Source organism: Pan troglodytes, chromosome 1 (genome assembly GCF_028858775.2).
Source record: "Pan troglodytes isolate AG18354 chromosome 1, NHGRI_mPanTro3-v2.0_pri, whole genome shotgun sequence".
Taxonomy (NCBI): Eukaryota; Metazoa; Chordata; class Mammalia; order Primates; family Hominidae; genus Pan; species Pan troglodytes.
The window spans coordinates 144,952,227-144,973,582 of NC_072398.2; the positions used below are offsets into that span (position 1 = coordinate 144,952,227).

Genomic DNA, 21,356 nt, shown 5'->3' on the forward strand with positions numbered 1-21,356 from the left:
TAGCACAGTGCCTGTTACATAAGGATACAATAACTTTGATTAGAAGAAGGGGAATACTCCAGATTCTTTTCTTTTCCCATATCCTCATAATATTGAAAAAATAAAATAAAATGGTTTATTTTAAACAGTTTCCTTTAGTTCCTTAATTCAGTGAACTGGAGCTAGGAAGCTGTATTTGAGTCTTGATTCTGATATTGACTATTTAGCTGAGACTATAAAAATAATACAAAATGAATATTGGGCAATTATCTAGTTAATTTAGTCAGTTTGAGTAAATTGGCAAGAAAAAGAAAAGTATGTTGAAGTCTATAATCATTCTCATTTGCAAATTTGGTGATTTTATTTTAAACAGTCATATTTGTTCTTTCCTACAAACTGGAAAGAATATAGCTTTGGGATGTAACTGATCAAGACATATGAAAATTTAAAACAGTGAGAATTCATTAAATTTAAGTGCTATGTTATATTAATTTAGTTATTTATAGTTAACTCTGTAACTTGTTATACTTTATAAAGCGATATATTACTCCTTTTTATCTAAAAATTGGTAACTGTCTTTTAAGTATTTTAAACTACCAATTACTAAGAAATGTAAAAATCTGTCCATTTTGAGGTAGTAAACATAATAATACAATTCTTCTTCTTCCAATTTGTGATAGACTATCGCTGAATATTGACACATTTAATGGTTCTTTGGTTCTCTGTACTTGTAAAATGAGTTATAACCATTGGATCTCCCATATCTATTTCTTTAGGCATATACTATATTCCCCCCACAGAGTCAATTGATATAGTCACTGAGTTTAGAGTCAAAGGCTTGGTTATGAGTCATAGTTTTATCCTCTACTAAGACTTAATTTCACCTTTCTCCCTCACTCTTTCTCCATCCCTCTTTCTCGATCTACTTCTTCTCTCTTCTCCCTCTCCCTCCCCCTTTCTCCTTCTCCCTCATCTTTCTTTTATTCTAACTTGTGACAACAATATCAGTGCTGCTTACTCTACAAGTTTCAAATGAAAGGCAAGTAAGTTTGGGCTGTCTGTGTTTATATAGTATGTCAGCTTTGTAAGCTTATAAGACTGATTTTATTAGCATACTAAGAGAGGATCTATTTCTCATCAGTGTTTAACGAAACAACAACAAACAAAAATTGCGCTGATGACTTAAAGGGGAGGTAACCACTTGAACTGAGCCTTGCAGGATGAGTAAAGATTGGCATGAAGGGATATACTTAGCAGGGCTTTGACGGGATGAGATAAAAAAAAGCAGATAAGCTTTGTTATGGCAAGAAATGCAAGGAAGAGTAAATACAGAGAGTGGAGAATGCTGTGAAGTGAGCAGATATATCAGTGAAGAGAAAAATAAGTAAGGGATATGTCTTAATCTGTTTTCATGCTGCTGATAAAGACATACTCAAGACTGGGCAATTTACAAAAGAAAGAGGTTTAATGGACTTACAGTTCCATATAGCTAGGGAGGCCTCACAATCATGGTGGAAGGCCAGGAGGAGCAAGTCACATCTTACCTCGATGGCAGCAGGCAAAGAGAGAGCCTGTGCAGGGAAACTCCCCCTTAAAAAACCATCAGATCTAGTGAAACCCATTCACTATTGCGAGAAAAACATGGGAAAGACCTGGTTCAAATCACCTCCCACCAGGTCCCTCCCACAACATGTGGGAATTCAAGATGAGATTTGGGTGAGGACACAGCCAAACCATATCAGGGTAGTATAAAGTTAGAGAGCTGTCCCAAAGACCACCCTTACTTCTGACACTAGCTTCAAGTTAAGGTGTCCCCAAGACTACTCTCAGCCTCAGTAATACTTTAGAAGGACTCACAGAACTTACCAAAATTCGTTATACTCAGAGAGTTCACTGAAGTGTTATATTCATAGTTAAGAATACAGATTAAAATCAATACAAGGATACAGATTAAAATCAATACACGGGTTTAAAGCATCCCAAGAAAGAACAGTAAGTACAAATGCCATGAGTTTAAAATTAGTTGGGTGGGTTTAAGAATGAAGGAAAATACTAGTTTGGCTGGAGCAAAATTAGGTAAGATAAAATGATAGGAGATGTGATCAGAGAGATAAGAAGAGAATAAATGGCATAGGTGTCATACCATGGAAAGCCATTGGAGGATTTTGGTCAGAAGACTGGCATAATCTACTTTACACTATAAAAAGATTGTTCTGCCTGCTTGTGTGGTTGTGAGACTCTTCAGTGAGAGAAGCACTCAAGTAAGAAAAATGAGGTTTGGGGAAAATACATTGAAGTGGAAATGCTTTTGAAACATCTCATTTCTATTGGATAAATTCAATAGACAATTGGATATGCAAGCCCAGAAGAGAGGTTTGTGAGTCAGCATATGTGGTGGTTGCAGCCATGGTTTGGATGAAGTCATTAGGCCTGGTATTTATAGAAAAAAGAACAAGTCGTTGTCTTGGTGACACCACCATTTATTTTACACTTCAGAAGCAAATAAAGGAAGGAGATACAGTCAGTTCTGCTGTTAGTTAACACATACCTTTCCTAAATTTCACCATGTTAAGAAGCTGGCCTTAGATGACCTGCATGCAAATTCTGCCTCTGCACTCCCTAGCTGGGTAAGCTTGGGCAAATAATTTAACTTTTCTATGACTTACTTTTCCTAACTCTCACATGTAGATAACAACAGTGCCTACTTCATACAGTTGTTATGCAAATTATGTGACTTAAAATATTAAAGTTCTTAGAATAGTGCTTGGTACATGGAAATTTAATACATGCTGCTATAATTCTTATTTTTTAAAAATGTAAAGCACCTAATATAGCGCTGGGTTGATCATTAATATTCTTTAAATGGTAACTGATTTTCCAAGTGACATGAACTGGATTGATTTTTTATATAGGGCCACTCACAAAACAAGCAATTTACTTCCGGCAACGTAGTTATTTCTTGTAAACATTGGTACGAAATATCTAAATTCAACCCCTAATTGTAATTTGGTGATATCCAAGTCCAGGTATAAATTACATGTTAAAGAGTCTGACCTCTGAGTGAAAGCCTTTCTTCTTCTTCTCTTGCCCACCCCCATTTTTTTTTGTCTCCAGTTCTCCTCAGCTCCAGTCATATGTGCCTTCTACCCTTAAGTGTTCTTTAATCTCTCTTCTCTTAAGATCTTGCTCAAACACATTTGCTAAGTGTATTCATACTCAGGTAAGAAAGCTTAAAATTAGGATGACAATTTGATGATTTCACTTCAGGTACCAATTTTGGTGGCTATCTAGAGAGTATTCCCCACTGAGATTTCTGTGGGGTAAAAGTAATACTGCCATGATTAATTAGTGAGATTTGCCAAGGGATATGTGGAGTCGTGTGGGGAATATAATGGCTGAGAGGTCGTGTGGTGGAGCAGTCAGAGACCTTAAAGCCATATTGATTGGGCTCAAATGCAGCTCAACCATTTATCAGCTGTGTGACCTTTACCAAGTTATTTAATCTCTCTGTGCTTCAGAGATTTTTCATTTGTGAAATGGGTGTAGACTTTAAGTATAAAGTTGAAACCAAGAGATATTATCTTCCCATTTTTGGCCTTGGATATCATACAATAGAAAAAAATGAATGAAATAATAAACTTAAAAATCACTTTCAGCAAAACTAGGGGACTAATATAATCTGCAAATCCCCAAAATGTGCTCAGAAAAGCAGATGCCATATGGAATAAGGTCAATAGTGAGACTTCAGAAAGCACCAGCAAAACCAGACTTCCTGAAGGTGAGAAACACACCCCAAAATATATATTTAGCCCTTGTACACAAGTGCTACAGGGTCTGGGGAAGGCAGAAGCTGCCAAGGGGAAAGTATAATAAATAAGCACAGATAATAGCTAAAATGGATCAGTGGGGACAGATCTCAGAAAATGCAAAAATCTACTCACTGAGATGAAGGATTCATTCTGAAGCATATACCAATGTGAGTGGATATGGAGGAAAGAGAATGAAGGGTTGTATATAAAGCTGGCTGCAGAAGTCCTTCTGGACTAGATTTGGTTTAGAGAAGAAGGTGGGGCTAGAAGCCATTTACAATGAAACTGGTAGTACCGGAGCAGAGCCTTTGGGTTTTGAGACTTGGAAGTCACAGCCCATCCTCTTCTTCTGCCAGCATCTTTCTATAAGTTGCTAGGCTAGGAATTAATGAGCAAAAGGAGTTGGCACAGCACAAGTAGAAATATACAATAAGGAAACATGTAAGGAAAAGCAGCAAAAATGAGAATGTACACACAAAAAAATATTGCTGTTAAACTGACAAATATTCTGACCAAATATGTCCCCCTTATCACCTATACAAAGAAAGATACTAAGGCAGAAATGAAAGAACTCAGGGAAAAGTAAAAGAAGGCAATATATTAAAAGGATATGAATTGTGAGCTTGTAGAAATCAGTAAAGAAGTCATAGAAAACTTACCTCATAAATCAAGATGAAATGGGAAGGAGCACAAAGGGAAGTTATACTTTGTAGGAAACAGTAAAGAGAAATAAGAAAATCAAACAAACAAAAATGAATTTAAAGAACATAATAAAAAGGATTATAGAGAAATGATATATGAGACATATAGAAGACAACAATGATTCAATATACTCATAATACAAATTTTTAAAGAAGAAAATCATAAACTAATGAGCAAAATAACCAGCTAACATCATAATGACAGGATCAAATTCATACATAACAATATTAATCTTAAGTGTAAATGGGCTAAATACTCCAATTAAAAGACACAGACCAGCAAATTGGATAAAGAGTCAAGACACAACAGTGTGCTGTATTCAGGAAACCCATCTCATGTGCAGAGACACACATAGGCTCAAAATAAAGGGATGGAGAAAGATCTACCAAGCAAATGGAAAACAAAAAAAGGCAGAGGTTGCAATCCTAGCCTCTGATAAAACAGACTTTAAACCAACAAGGATCAAAAGAGACAAAGAAGGCCATTACATAATGGTAAAGGGATCAATTCAACAAGAAGAGCTAACTATCCTAAATATACATGCACCCAATGCAGGAGCACCCAGATTCATAAAGCAAGTCCTTAGAGACCTACAAAGAGACTTAGACTCCCACACAATAATAATGGGAGACTTTAACACCCCAATGTCAGCATTAGACAGATCCACGAGACAGAAGGTTAACAAGGATATCCAGGAATTGAACTCAGCTCTGCACCAAGTGGACCTAATGGACATCTACAGAACTCTCCACCCCAAATCAACAGAATATGCATTCTTCTCAGCACCACATCGCACTTATTCCAAAATTGACCACATAGTTAGAAGAAGAGCACTCCTCAGCAAATGTAAAAGAACAGAAATTATAACAAATTGTCTCTCAGGCCACAGTGCAGTCAAACTAGAACTCAGGATTAAGAAACTCACTGAAAACCGCACGACTACATGGAAACTGAACAACCTGCTCCTGAATGACTACTGGGTACATAACGAAATGAAGGCAGAAATAAAGATGTTCTTTGAAACCAACGAGAACAAAGACACAACATACCAGAATCTCTGGGACACATTCAAAGCAGTGTGTAGAGGGAAATTTATAGCACTAAATGCCCACAAGAGAAAGCAGGAAAGATCTAAAATTGACACCCTAACATCACAATGAAAAGAACTAGAGAAGCAAGAGCAAACACATTCAAAAGCTAGCAGAAAGCAAGAAATAACTAAGATCAGAGCAGAACTGAAGGAGATGGAGACATAAAAAACCTTCAAAAAATCAATGAATCCAGGAGCTGGTTTTTTGAAAACATCAACAAAATTGATAAACCGCTAGCAAGACTAATAAAGAAGAAAAGAGAGAAGAATCAAATAGACGCAATAAAAAATGATAAAGGGGATATCACCACCGATCCCACAGAAATACAAACTACCATCAGAGAATACTATAAACACCTCTACCCATATAAACTAGAAAATCTAGAAGAAATGGATAAATTCCTCAAAATATACACCCTCCAAAGACTAAACCAGGAAGGAGTTGAATCTCTTCATAGACCAATAACAGGCTCTGAAATTGAGGCAATAATTAATAGCTTAGCAACCAAAAAAAAGTCCAGGACCAGATGGATTCACGGCCGAATTCTACCAGAGGTACAAGGAGAAGCTGGTACCATTCCTTCTGAAACTATTCCAATCAATAGAAAAAGAGGGAATCCTCCCTAACTCATTTGATGAGGCCAGCATCATCCTGATACCAAAGCCTGGCAGAGACACAACAAAAAAAGAATTTTAGACCAATATCCCTGATGAACATTGATGCAAACATCCTCAATAAAATACTGGCAAAATGAATCCAGCAGCACATCAAAAAGCTTATCCACCATGATCAAGTGGGCCTCATCCCTGGGATGCAAGGCTGGTTCAACATACACAAATCAATAAACGCAATCCAGCATATAAACAGAGCCAATGACGAAAACCACATGATTATCTCAACAGATGCAGAAAAGGCCTTTGCCAAAATTCAACAGCCCTTCATGCTAAAAACTCTCAATAAATTAGGTATTGATGGGACGTTTCTCAAAATAATAAGTGCTATCTATGACAAACCCACAGCCAATATCTACTGAATGGGAAAAACTGGAAGCATTCCCTTTGAAAACTGGCACAAGACGGGGATGCCCTCTCTCACCACTCCTACTCAACGTAGTGTTGGAAGTTCTGGCCAGGGCAATCATGCAGGAGAAGGAAATAAAGGGTATTCAATTAGGAAAAGAGGAAGTCAAATTGTCCCTGTTTGCAGATGACATGATTGTATATCTAGAAAACCCCATCGTCTCAGCCCCAAATCTCCTTAAGCTGATAAGCAACTTCAGCAAAGTCTCAGGATACAAAATCAATGTTCAAAAATCACAAGCATTCTTATACACCAACAACAGACAAACAGAGAGCCAAATCATGAGTGAACTCCCATTCACAATTGCTTCAAAGAGAATAAAATACCTAGGAATCCAACTTACAAGGGACGTGAAGGACCTCTTCAAGGAGAACTACAAACTGAAATGAGGATACAAACAAATGGAAGAACATTCCATGCTCATAGGTAGGAAGAATCAATATCGTGAAAAAGGGCCATACTGCCCAAAGTAATTTACAGATTCAATGCCATCCCCATCAAGCTACCAATGACTTTCTTCACAGAATTGGAAAAAACTACTTTAAAGTTCATATGGAACCAAAAAAGAGCCCGCATTGCCAAGTGCATCCTAAGCCAAAAGAACAAAGCTGGAGGCATCACACTACCTGACTTCAAACTATACCACAAAGCTACAGTAACCAAAACAGCATGGTACTGGTACCAAAACAGAGATATAGACCAATGGAACAGAACAGAGCCCTCAGACATAATGCCACATATCTACAACTGTCTGATCTTTAACAAATCTGACAAAAACAAGAAATGGGGAAAGGATTCCCTATTTAACAAATGTTGCTGGGAAAACTGGCTAGCCACATGTAGAAAGCTGAAACTGGATCCCTTCCTTACACCTTATACAAAAATTAATTCAAGATGGGTTAAAGACTTACATGTTAGACCTAAAACCATAAAAACCCTAGAAGAAAACCTAGGCAATACCATTCAGGACATAGGCATGGGCAAGGACTTCATGTCTAAAACACCAAAAGCAATGGCAACAAAAGCCAAAATTGACAAATGGGATCTAACTAAACTAAAGAGCTTCTTCACAGCAAAAGAAACTACTATCACAGTGAACAGGCAACCTACAGAATGGGAGAAAATTTTTGCAATCTACTCATCTGACAAAGGGCTAATATCCAGAATCTACAATGAACTCAAACAAATTTACAAGAAAAAAACAACCCCATCAAAAAGTGGGCAAAGGATATGAACAGACACTTCTCAAAAGAAGACATTTATGCAGCCAACAGACACATGAAAAAATGCTCACCATCACTGGCCATCAGAGAAATGCAAATCAAAACCACAATGAGATACCATCTCATACCAGTTAGAATGGCGATCATTAAAAAGTCAGGAAACAACAAGTGCTGGAGAGGAGGATGTAGAGAAATAGGAACACTTTTACACTGTTGGTGGGACTATAAACTAGTTCAACAATTGTGGAAATCAGTGTGACGATTCCTCAGGGATCTATAACTAGAAATGCCATTTGATCCAGCCATCCCATTACTGGGTATATACCCAAAAGATTATAAATCATGCTGCTATAAAGACACATGCACACGTATGTTTATTGCGGCACTATTCACAATAGCAAAGACTTGGAACCAACCCAAATGTTCAACAATGATAGACTGGATTAAGAAAATGTGGCACACATACACCATGGAATACTATGCAGCCATAAAAAATGATGAGTTCCTGTCCTTTGTAGGGACATGGATGAAGCTGGAAACCATCATTCTCAGCAAACTATCGCAAGGACAAAAAACCAAACACTGCATGTTCTCACTCATAAGTGGGAATTGAACAATGAGAACACATGAACACAGGAAGGTGAACATCACACACTGGGGCCTTTGTGGGGTGGGGGGAGGGGGGAGGGATAGAATTAGGAGATATACCTAATGTTAATGACGAGTTAATGGGTGCAGCACACCAACATGGCACGTGTGTACATATGTAACAAACCTGCACATTGTGCACATGTACCCTAAAACTTAAAGTATATATATAAAAAAGAAAACCAAAACTATGAAATAGAACCAATATTCAAGGATACAATTCATTAAAAGTTTGCTGAAGTAAATAAAAAAAATTTGAACCTGTGCAATGAATGATCATACTATGCACCTGGAAACATTTATCAAGAATGGTCAATATGATGCCATATTCTTATAAAATTCTTGCATTTCAAAGATAAAGAACAACTCTTGAAGAATGTTGATAACTACGGAGTCACTTGTAAGGAGAAAAATATTTAGCTGACTTCAGATTTAGAAAGACTAACTGAGAACCATGGAACAGCAGCTGCAAGATATTCAAGGAAATAAAGTATCATGAAAGAATTTTATATCCCATGAAATTTAAGGTACAAGGCTACAAAAAATCAATTCTGAAAAGTCCAACACTCGGGAAATGTTGTTCCCATAAACCTTCTTGAGGAAACTAATAGAGGATAAACTTCAGCCAAAGAGAAGTGATTGGGGAAGCTACTACAAAAGTCTGGCTCTATTTGTCAAAAGAAAATGTGGGAAAAAGAAAAATATAAATGCCATACAAACTAACAATGTAGGAATGGTACAATTACAGAAAAATGGTAGGAGAAGAGAGGAAGAATAGGAAGAGTAGATTAACTTTGCTGATTGCCTTATCTGAAGAAGCTGGGAATTAAATATTTTACAGTTGGTAAATTAGATGAAAGAAATATAAGGATATTTAAGAATGAAAAGATAAATACTATGAAAGATACTCCTATAGACTAATATTAGAAGGTATGGGAAAGGGTTAAAGGGAGGAAAATAAAACATTGTGTAAAGGAAAGAATTAATAGATATGTGTAATGAAAGGACTGGGGGCATTATATACATTTAAAATTTTAAAGGAAACCCTTAGAATAAAAATACAAACCCTTCTAAATCTCAAAAGGCATACACAAAGCAAAGCAAAGCAAAGGAAACAAACTACATAGTGAAAGACTTCAAAAAATTAAAGTGGTAAAACATAAAATAATACAACAGATTAAACAAACCATAATATTAGCAAATGTAGATAGATTTAGTTTATACATTCAAAGAAAAAAATTCAGACTGGATCAAAAAACAAATACAATCCCTTTGTCTTTACCTAAAACATAGTGTTTCTCAGTAGATGAAAACAAAAACAAAGGCAAAGGTATATCAGACAAATGTAAACAAAAAGAAAGTCAGATGAGGGAAGCTTAGTCTTACTATCAGTTAAGGTAATGCCAAAAATATAAAACCCAATAAACTAGACATAGAAGGTCTTTTTGTAATTCTGAAAGGTGCAGTACTCAATAAATATGTGAACTGTATGATTATCTATGCATAAAAACCATGACATCAATATTCATAAAGCAAAGACCACAAGAGAGAAAAGGCCAAATACACACACTACTGGTAAGATATTTTATCTCTCAGTTGATGGCAGATTAATTGTACAAAAATAAATAAGAATATAGAGGATATAAATAACATAAACAATGAGGTACAACTAACTGGTATGTATTAAATTTTGTACCTTCAAACACCTTTCCAAGTGCTTATGAAATGTTATTGAAAATTGACCACTTATGAGGCTAATTGAGTTTTGAAAAAGAAAGTGCTGATTAGACACCATTCTCTGATCATAATACTATTAAGTTAGATTTTAATAACAAAATCAGAAAACAAAAAGACCTTCCTAACTGAAAATTTAAAACTTTTTTCTTAAACCACTTGGGTCAAAGAGAAAATACAAATAAAAATACTTTCCAGAAAACAACAAAAATGAAAATGCTACATATCAAAATCTATGGGATGCAGCTAAAGCAGCACTCAGGAAAATGTATAACTTAAATGCCTTCATTATCAAGGAAGAAAAGAAAAATAAAGGACTAATTATTCATCTTCAGAGATTAGCAAAAGAGTAAAACAAAATAAAATGGGAAGAGATAATTAATAAAGATAAATTCTAAAATTAATGATAGAGAAAATGAACAAAAATAGTAGATAAATAAATCTGAAGGCTGTATACATTTGAAATCACCAATAATGACAGACTTAAGAATAAATAGAGCAAAATAACCAAAATTAGAAAAATGAGACAGGGCCACAGACATAGGAAAACAAAAATAATTGTAAGAGATTATTATGTGAAGATTTCTGGGTAATACATATAAAAGCCTAGAGGAAATTTATTATTTCATAGAAAAATATAAATTTCTAAAATTGTCTCAAGGTGCAGTGGAAAATTAGAATAAATCAATTAACATAGAAGAGATTAGGAAAGTGAATGAAGCACTATCAATGAAAGAGCCAACATGATCAATTTGGTTTATAGGTGAGTTTTTGTAACTTTTTGGGAAAAAATGTAATTTCAAAGGTTACTGAAATTGTTTTAGTCTATAGAAAATAATGAAATTTCAATTTTATTGTCTGATAAAGATAGGACAATAAGAGAAAAACACTGACCAGTCAACTCATACATATTGATGTAGTGATTCTACATAAAATTATTAGTCAATAATCCAGTGAGATACCAAAAGAATAAAGTAAAACTAATAAGATTTTATTTTAGGGATGCAATCATGGTTCAATAACAGGAAATTTATTCAGTAATAAGTGTTCAAACACATTTGATTTTTAAAAAACAGCTATTTGTCATAAAAGCTCCACTAAAAATAGAATTGGAGGAAGCATATTAATATACATATAAAGAAACATTGAAAACACACATATGCTTTTTAAAGTTTTCAAATAATACTCCTCCCAATGATATTCCTGTATAATAGGGTCAGAAATTCGAAGCACTAGATGGCAGGGGTTCTTAATAAATGCAAGGGGAGATGTTCTTGGGGCAGCGTGCAGCCCTTGTTATACCACATGTATGATTATTTTTTACATATGTAGCTTATTTGGTATCTCAGAATTATAGCTTTCAGATACTTTATGATCATATATACTTTAAATTTAAGCATTGTGATTTCCACAGAAGCAGGGTTCCTTCCGTAGTTTACTTCTCAGATTGAGCTAGGCATACCTTTAGAGTTAGGTAAACCTGGGTGAGGATATCCAATGTCACAGACTAACATAGCTAGTTTCGGCAGTGTAAATTTTCACTGAAGATTGGGGATGAGTACAATTAGCTGATTTAGCTCATAAGTAATTTATATTGTATATTGAAACAACCAGCCATATTATGGATTAAAGTTTAAATTTTGTGTGAATTATGATGATAAAACATAAGAAGTCAAAGGTATTTTTTTGTTGATTATGTGGGGCCTCTTTGAAATATGTCCCTAAATTCCTGGAGGTGCATATAATTCTACACTGGTGTTAGGAATATTTTGGTGGAAAAGTTGGTCATACAATATCATAGATACAAATATTGCTATCCTTTAAAAATGTCATGAAATTACAACTATTTTATTGATAAAATGATGGTTGTTCTAACCTTAAAATAAAACACTTGAGTGTTTTGTGAAGATCTCTGTTAAAAACATTTTAATTGCATTGCTAGATTACACAGGAATGGCATTCAGTAATTATTTCATTGTTGTACACAGTTGTGAGACTTGGGAAATGAGATTCTCTCGTATCTTTTGCTATTTGTAATAAGCATGCATTATCAAATATCTACTAATTTCCTACAAAAGGAAAAAGTAAGGTGATGCCAAACGTTCCTGGCTAATCTTCAAAGACTTTTATTTTTTTCACTTATCACAATTCTGTAACATTTCTGGTTGGAGATGATTATATTTATACAAAGATACAGATGGGAAATTTATAACCCAAAGAATAATAAAGATCATGCAGCTGACTATGCTGTTCTGTATTTTAAAGACAGAATTTGTCATTCTTTTTAAGTGATATTTAAATTTATATGACTCCAGAGGTGAATATGAGACCTGGTCAGATTGCTGTGGGACAAATTCATTCATTCTGAAATTATAGAACTATTTGCAAGGAAGGTGCTGAAGAGATCCAATAATGAATCAGACAGATCCAGTTTTCCAGAAGCTTTTAATTGGGTAAAGGAGACAAACAATATACTATTGGTAATATTACGATGAATAATAAATCAGAGAAATCCACAATTATATCAAATCCATATTATATAAAATGCATATTACATAATAGATATTGAAAGAGTCTAAAAGTTGGATAAAAGTTACTCTGGAGGACTGGAAAAGTGGAAGAAAGAGAAGCTTGGAAGGGACAGAAAAACCAGAGTGATCACCAATAAAATGAATTTAAATTCTTTTGTCCAGGAATTATCGAAGGACTTTGGTAACCAGAATACTTTAAGCGTAGCACACACTTAAGGTAGTAGGCATTGGGAAAGCTTCCATGCAACTTGTAAATTCCCAGAAGGTTAGAAGGAAAAACAGCCTGAAAAATTATACTTTAAGGGATCGTGTGAACCTAATTTATAAAATGTTTTCCAAATCACAATTATCTTTGGAAGTATGACTCCACTTTCACTTTAACACAGATTTCATTAAATTTTAAGTTCTAAATCAAAGAAACAAATGGGATCTGGGAATCTTTGAACATGTATATTCATTGAAGTGACAAATAAGAATCAGTAAAATGGCAAACAAGAGAGATAAACTAATTAAATTTTGGAGATCAGGCGTGGTGGTTCACACCTGTAATCCCTGTAATCCCAGTGCTGTGGGAGGATTGCTTTTGCCTAGGAGTTCAAGACTATCCTGGGCAATAGAGCAAGACTCTGTCTCTATGAAAAATACAAAAATTAGCCAGGTATGATGGCATGCCGTTGTAGTGCTGGCTACTTGGGAGGCTGAGGTGGGAGGATCCTTTGAGCCCCGGATATCAAGGCTGCAGTGAGCTATAATCATGCTGCTGCACTCCAGCCTGGGTAACAGATGGAAACCCTGTCTCTAAAATAAGAAATAAACTAATAATAAATAAGTTTTGGGTTTAGAGATTGGTGTGTGTGTAGGGGGAGGGGCATGTACTTTATTTAAATTATTGAGTATAATGTCTTACTCTCCCCCTCCCTATTTCTTATTACCCATAATTAGTTATTGATAGAACATGCTTATTTTAGAAATTACTGTTGCTACAAGGAAGATTTTTATCATATTCAAACATTTATATGAACACATGAATCCATAAAATTAAGATTCTTTCTCTCTCTTTTTTAAATTTCCAGGCATAGATATTCTTCATCAACTAGGCCTTGGAGGCAAAGACGTAAGACACTCATCATCAGCGACTGCTGTACCATCAGCATCTACACTGTTACCTCAGGGGGTCCATTTAACAGAATCAGGAGTCATTTTTAAAAATGATGCTTATATCGAGACACCTTTCGTGAAAATTTTACCAGTCAACTTGGGGCAGCCGTTTACAATATTAACTGGGTTACAGTCACATCGGGTGAACAATGCATTTCTCTTCAGCATTAGAAATAAAAATAGACTGCAATTAGGAGTACAATTACTACCTAAAAAATTAGTAGTACACATTAGAGGAAAGCAGCCTGCAGTTTTCAACTACAGTGTTCATGATGAGCAATGGCACTCATTTGCCATTACTATTAGAAACCAAAGTGTCTCAATGTTTGTTGAGTGTGGAAAGAAATATTTTAGCACAGAGACTATTCCAGAAGTTCAGACCTTTGATTCTAATAGTGTGTTTACTTTAGGAAGTATGAATAATAATTCTGTCCATTTTGAAGGAATAGTATGTCAGTTAGATATTATTCCTTCTGCAGAAGCATCTGCAGACTACTGCAGATATGTGAAACAGCAGTGTCGCCAAGCGGACAAATACCAACCTGAAAAAAGCCTTCCTTGTACAACTCTCATACCACCTAAGATACCGGAACACTCTCCCCCACCCAAACGATTTGCTGAAAAAGTACTGTCAGAGGATACATTTACTGAAGGCAAAAGCATTCCAAATATCATAAAAAATGATTCTGAAACCGCGTATAAAAGACAAGAACACCAGATATCAAGATCTCAGTTATCTTCTCTTCAGTCAGGAAATGTCTCTGCTGTGGATCTCACAAACCATGGGATTCAGGCCAAAGAAATGATCACTGAGGAAGATACTCAGACAAATTTCAGCCTGTCAGTGACCACTCATCGCATCAGTGAGGCAAGAATGAATACCAAAGAGAAATTTAGTTCTCTCCTAAACATGTCTGACAATATCACACAACATGATGATAGAGTAACTGGTCTGTCACTGTTTAAGAAGATGCCATCTATTCTTCCACAAATTAAACAAGATACAATTACTAATCTCAAGAAGGCTATCACAGCAAATCTACACACTAACGAACTCATGGAAATGCAACCAATTTTAAACACAAGCTTGCATAGAGTGACAAATGAGCCATCTGTGGATAATCACCTTGATCTAAGGAAAGAAGGTGAATTTTATCCTGATGCTACTTATCCCATCGAAAATAGCTATGAAACTGAGCTTTATGATTATTATTATTATGAGGATCTAAATACAATGCTTGAAATGGAGTATCTGAGAGGGCCAAAAGGAGACACTGGACCTCCCGTAAGTTTTTTTTTTTTTAATATCTCCTAATATGCTAACTTACATTTTAAACTCTCTTTAAAATACATTTTAAAGAGAGTTCTCTGGACCAAACAATACATAACAGATAAAGTCTGTCATGGAAATGCATTCTGGCACAGTAAATGAATTTATGGTTGCTGTAACACATCTGCCAGAATGTAACCCTGGCTCAAATATCGTGCTTTTGTTCTTCATCTGGTAGGCTGAAAGGTGACTTAATTCTGGTGAAGTAGTGGGCAAACTATTTGTTTTTCTTGTTCAGTTGAAATTCAATCAGGATTTCAACTGCTAAATATAGATAATATATTTATATTTTGAAAACCATAGGAGAATGCATAGTCATGTTAAGAGAAGTATATAAAAGATATGGTAGATTAAAGAAAAATACATTAAATACATCCATTAAATATTCTTACAGCAAAATAGCATCAAATGGATTAAAATAGAGTGTAAAACTTACTTTAGATAGAGATTATTGTGTAATGAATCATTGACTGTCTTTAGTGATATGGTCAATTTATGTTTATGGGTTAATTAAAGCTCCCCTTGCCTAACACAAAAAGAACCAGTTATCAGTCAATTCAGTGAGGGGAAAAAAGACAACCAAGGCACTTGTTTAATATCATGTAAACAAAACTGTGAGATAATAAACTGAACTTTTCAGCCCTGAATTTCTTTTGTTGTATAGGTGGGAATTAGAGATCAACATTTAAAAATTTCTAAAATCATTTAAAAACCACTTAAAGTCATTTAAAATCACAGTGTTGGAAATATTCTTTTTATGCTTCATATTTGTATACTTAAATTTACCTTTATGTCTTTAGAAATTATTTTTTTTCAAAATTTCAAGTAGATTAAAATATATCTTAAAGTATTTATTTAATGAAAATAAAATTTGAGTCTTTGGCTTAGCTCTAGAAATCATAGAATGGGAGAAGGTGAAGCCAGTCTTTTAGCTTGTGTTTCCTTTGTGGTTATTCCTAGAAGTGATTTGATAGGTATTGAGTCACTCTTGCTAGAGTAAATGTTTAGACATTTAAAAATAAAATATGAAGACTATACTATTATAGAGAAATAAACTCTTCAACTATGACAATTAATTATCAACATATTGGTCATACAATTGAATCACTGGACATATAATATTAAGCAAATAGTTATGGAAGCCATTTACTTTCTTCAGAAAAAGTCAGTCTGATCAGATGAGCATTAATCTCTTCTGTAAATTCAAAAATAGTCATTCAGTATTGGCAGGTGAAGCAGTAATATTCAGCAGATATTTACTTAGTCTCTGCTATATGCAAAGCAGGAACACAAAGTATGTATAACTCAGTAATTGCTCAGAAAAATCTTATATTTCATAATGAAGATAAAGGAAGTACATTTATAACTATTTAATATATCTTGTAGTAAAGTAGGATAAATGCTGCAGAGAGATGCAAAGTAAGTGTATGGGCTAGAGATGTTCAAAGGTTAAAAAAATAGTATTTTTTGATGGAGTCTCTATGAAAGGTCACTTAAAGCTGAGCTATTCAGAATAAGATCTTGTGGACAAAGTTAGTTATGACCTAGGCTCTAAGAATGGGTAAGATTTTGATAGGTGAGAGGAGTAGGTGAGTTTTTTTTATGATAGCATAATAGCTATCATTTATTGAGTTCCTTGAGAAAGATGCTCTACCAGTCTCTTTACATATATTATCTTAAAATAACTTTGTAAAGTTAGTAGTGTTATCCTCATTTTTCAGGTGAAGAAACTGAAGCCCAAAGAGTTAATTTACTTTCCCACAATGACATTGTTGGTAAATGATAGAGCCAGGATTTGAATCCAGGTTTTCTTCCTCTAAAGCAGACAGATAAAGATCCAAGCTTGATGGTGTCAGGTTGTGGGCATTCTTAACTGTCAAATGATCATTCTAACTTTATCTCGTTCTCAAAGGGGAATTTTGTAGGTTTCTAAGCAGAGGTATTAATTGGAAAATCGGTCTGGTAACAGTGTCCAGGATACGAAGTTTCTGTTACCATCTTGGTGTTAGAGGACTAGAACATTATCTAGGTTGGCAGCAGTGAAAATGCAAAGGAAAAGTAGGATTCAAGAGATTTTGTAGGAAGACTTGGTAGAACTAGGAAATTAATGGGACCTAGGGACCAAGCAAAAAGGAAAAGAATAAAAGATGACTATCAAATTTTAAGCCTGCAGATTGAGAGAATGGTGATATCATTATTAAAAACTGTAATTAAGAGGGAAAGTCAATTTTAGGAGAGAAAAATGAAACATTTAAAGAACTGTTGGTAATTAAGCTGTTAGAAGAGTTGAAGAAGCTGAAGTAAAGAAGAGATGTCAAGGCTGGGGATATAGATTTGGGAGTATTTCTATTGACTTTTATAGTTGAAACTATAGAGTTGGATAGATTTTCAAAGAGAGGAATGTGGCATAGAGTCACCAGTCAAATGAGGGGGATGTTTGCTTTTTGGTTATAGAAAGAAAAAGCAGAAATGTGATGAGAAGTCAGAGAGATAGGAGAAAAGAATAGTGATATCAAAATATGAAAGAAGCAATATCAAAAAGCCAAAGAAGAGACTTTTGAGAAGGAATTGATCAGCAGGGCCAAAAGAGACAGAGAAGTCAAAGAGAATGAGAACTGAGAAAAAGCGATAATCTATTGGATATTTTGATGAAGAAGTCATTGTTGAACTTTGAGAATCCTAACTTCAGCACAGTGTAGAAGACTAAAGGTAGATTTTAGAGAGATAATGAGAGACTGAATGGTGATAAAATAATGAACTTGTAGGAATTGCCTTACTGCTTCTTGAAGTAGATGTGACTCAGAAGCCTGAAGCCAGCCTGGTTTTTCCTACTTTTAAGTAACAATTTTTTCCTGCCTATATACCCATGCAGTTCTTTATCTTTGAAGTTCTTTAAACCTATTAGGTTCTGAATCAGGTTTTTGGGGGAATACTCTTTTGATCAGAAGATTATTTTGATCTGAAGATTATAGAAAGACCTCCCCTTATAATAACCAAATATTGGTTGGTTCCATTTTTCTAAATTCTTCAGGCATACAAGTTTGCATATGTTAAATGTCATTTGTGATGATGAATGGTATTTATTATCTTTTCTACAACCATGTCATCATGATTGCTCTTTTCCATTTCATTTTGTGTGAATTCATTTATTCTATATATTCCTATCCCTTCATTGATTTTTAAATTATATTTAATCAGTTTTTATTGCTCTGACATGGCTTTCATCAAAGAGTTTCTTTTTTGCTCTTTCATATTTTTAAAATCTTTCACAACTCTTCTTTGAACTTTATTTTTGTACGTTAATGTCATCTTGACATTCTTTGAATATGTAGTGACCTATATAACTGAACTCTTTATCTGTTGTATGGAGTAATTCCTCTTCTGGTAAATAATTTTTTTTCACATTAACAATTATTCTCTTTATTATGTGCTAATAAAAAAGGATACTGTTAGTGAATTAATGCTTTAAAAATTCATGTTTAAACAATGGTACTGAGTAGAAATTTTTTTTATTATACTTTAAGTTCTAGGGTACATGTGCACAATGTGCAGGTTTGTTACATATGTATACATGTGCCATGTTGGTTTGCTGCACCCATTAACTCGTCATTTACATTAGGTATTTCTCCTAATGCTATCCCTCCCCCTGCCCTTCACCCCATGACAGTCCCCGGTGTGTGATGTTCCCCACCCTGTGTCCACGTGTTCTCATTCTTCAATTTCCACCTATGAGTGAGAAAATGAGATGTTTGGTTTTCTGTCCTTGTGATAGTTTGCTCAGAATGATGGTTCCAGCCTCATCCATGTCCCTACAAAGGACATGAAGTCATCCTTTTTTATGGCTGCATACTATTCCATGGTGTGTATGTGCCACATTTTCTTAATCCAGTCTATCATTGCTGGACATTTGGGTTGGTTTCAAGTCTTTGCTATTGTGAATAGTGCCACAATAAACATACATGTGCATGTGTCTTTATAGCAGCATGATTTATAATCCTTTGGATGTATACCCAGTAATGGGATGGCTGGGTCAAATGGTATTTCTAGTTCTAGATCCTTGAGGAATCGCCACACTGTCTTCCACAATGGTTGAACTAGTTTACACTCCCATCAACAGTGTAAGAGCATTCCTATTTCTCCACATCCTCTACAGCACCTGTTATTTCCTGACTTTTTAATGATCGCCATTCTAACTGGTGTGAGATGGTATCTCATTGTGGTTTTGATTTGCATTTATCTGATGACCAGTGATGATGAGCATTTTGTCATGTGTCTGTTGGCTGCATAGATGTCTTCTTTTGAGAAGTGTCTGTTCATATCCTTTGCCCACTTTTTGATGGGGTTGTTTGATTTTTTCTTGTAAATGTGTTTAAGTTATTTGTAGATTCTGGATACTAGCCCTTTGTCAGATGGGTAGATTGCAAAAATTTCCCCCCATTCTGTAGGTTTCCTGTTCGCTCTGATGGTAGTTTCTTTTTCTGTGCAGAAGCTCTTGAGTTTAATTAGATCCCATTTGTCTATTTTGGCTTTTGTTGCCATTGCTTTTGTGTTTAAGTCATGAAATCCTTGCCCATGCCTGTGTTCTGAATGGTATTACCTAAGTTTTCTTCTAGGGTTTTTATGGTTTTAGGTCTAACATTTAAGTCTGTAATCCATCTTGAATTAATTTTTGTATAAGGTGTAAGGCAGGGATCCAGTTTCAGCTTTCTACATATGGCTAGACAGTTTTCCCAACATCATTTATTAAATAGGGAATCCTTTCTCCATTTCTTGTTTTTGTCAGGTTTGTGAAAGATCAGATAGTTGTAGATGTGTGGTGTTATTTCTAAGGCCTCTGTTCTGTTCCATTGGTCTATATCTTTGTTTTGGTACCAGTACCATGCTGTTTTGGTTACTGTAGCCTTGTAGTATAGTTTGAAGTTAGGTAGCGTGATGCCTCCAGCTTTGTTCTTTAAATTTATTTTCCTGTCCTCTCACTTTTCCCCTCCTCCAAATATCTATTGATAAATCCTCTACTGATTGCTCTCTGGTTATTATTCATTTTTAAAATAAAGGCAACTCTATCTTGGTGATTTGTTTCAGAATGGTATATGGAGAGGCATAGGGAAGTAAGGTGGAATGGTACACAGAGTCAAATTTAGATTGCTGCCTAAAACACCATCTTACCATATTTGTTTTGTCTTCTACCCAGAGGCATGTGTCATCTCATGTTCATGCACAATTTGTTGCGAAGCCCTTTGCATCACAGGCTCTCTCAGAAGTGACAGGGGGATTTGTGCTCTTCTTGTCTTTTGTCCCCTCTCACCAGAGAGGATTCTGGTTGTAGATCATAAAAAAGGTATGTTCTTCTTCAGCTCCACCTTTTCTATTCTTGTCTCTTTGAAGTTGGGTTTTTACTGGGTCATGAATCATATTTCCTGTGGCTTGCACATTCCCTTAAACCTTATCATAATCAAAAAAGTGGATTTTCAAGACTAATATGTATCCAAGGTTTGAGGTCTGAGGAGTTTTTTGGATTTGGTTATCTCTCAACACCTTCGCTCCAAAGTATCTCAGTATTGGGCAGGTAATCTTCATATTTTGTGGTTTGTGGTTATGATCCTTTCGTTTTTCACTGGAGATGATGTTTTCTTCTTTTGGTGCTTTTTGTTGTTTACAGCTGGTTTTGAGGGAGGGAGAGTAGTCTGCAAAATGTTCTCACTCTGACATCTTTTACCAAAATTCTCTAGTGTTCTTTTAAAAAGATGAATCAGATAACATTGTTTATCAGCTTAAGTTCTTCAGTGGAAGAAGGTTATAGTGCTTAAACTCAAACTCTGTATCCTGACCTGTGCAGGTATGTGATATGGCCCCTGCTTACCTCTGCAACTGCCTCTTGCCCCACTTTTCCCCTTGCTCTATTAGTTTTTCTTTTAATTCCTCAAAATGACTGTGTCTTTTATTAGTTTTGTTTTGTTTTACTCATGGCCTCATTCATTTATTCCTATCTTCTGAAATTTTATTTTCTTCTTTTTTCTAGCTCCCATTAATCTTTTAGGTCTAACTAAATACTTCTTCAGAAAAGCCTTCTC

At 35.0% G+C, this 21,356-nt stretch overlaps 1 protein-coding gene across 6 annotated transcripts in view; it reads left to right on the forward strand.

Moving 5' to 3' along the window:
* COL24A1 (collagen type XXIV alpha 1 chain) overlaps positions 1–21,356 on the forward strand; it is a 404,239-nt gene that overhangs the window by 16,939 nt on the left and 365,944 nt on the right. For all 6 annotated transcript variants that reach the window (XM_016921775.4, XM_063799997.1, XM_063799993.1 and 3 more), the window contains exon 4: positions 13,871–15,240. In XM_016921775.4, coding sequence (XP_016777264.1) covers positions 13,871–15,240 — 1,370 coding nt within the window. The remainder of the gene's footprint in view (positions 1–13,870; positions 15,241–21,356) is intronic.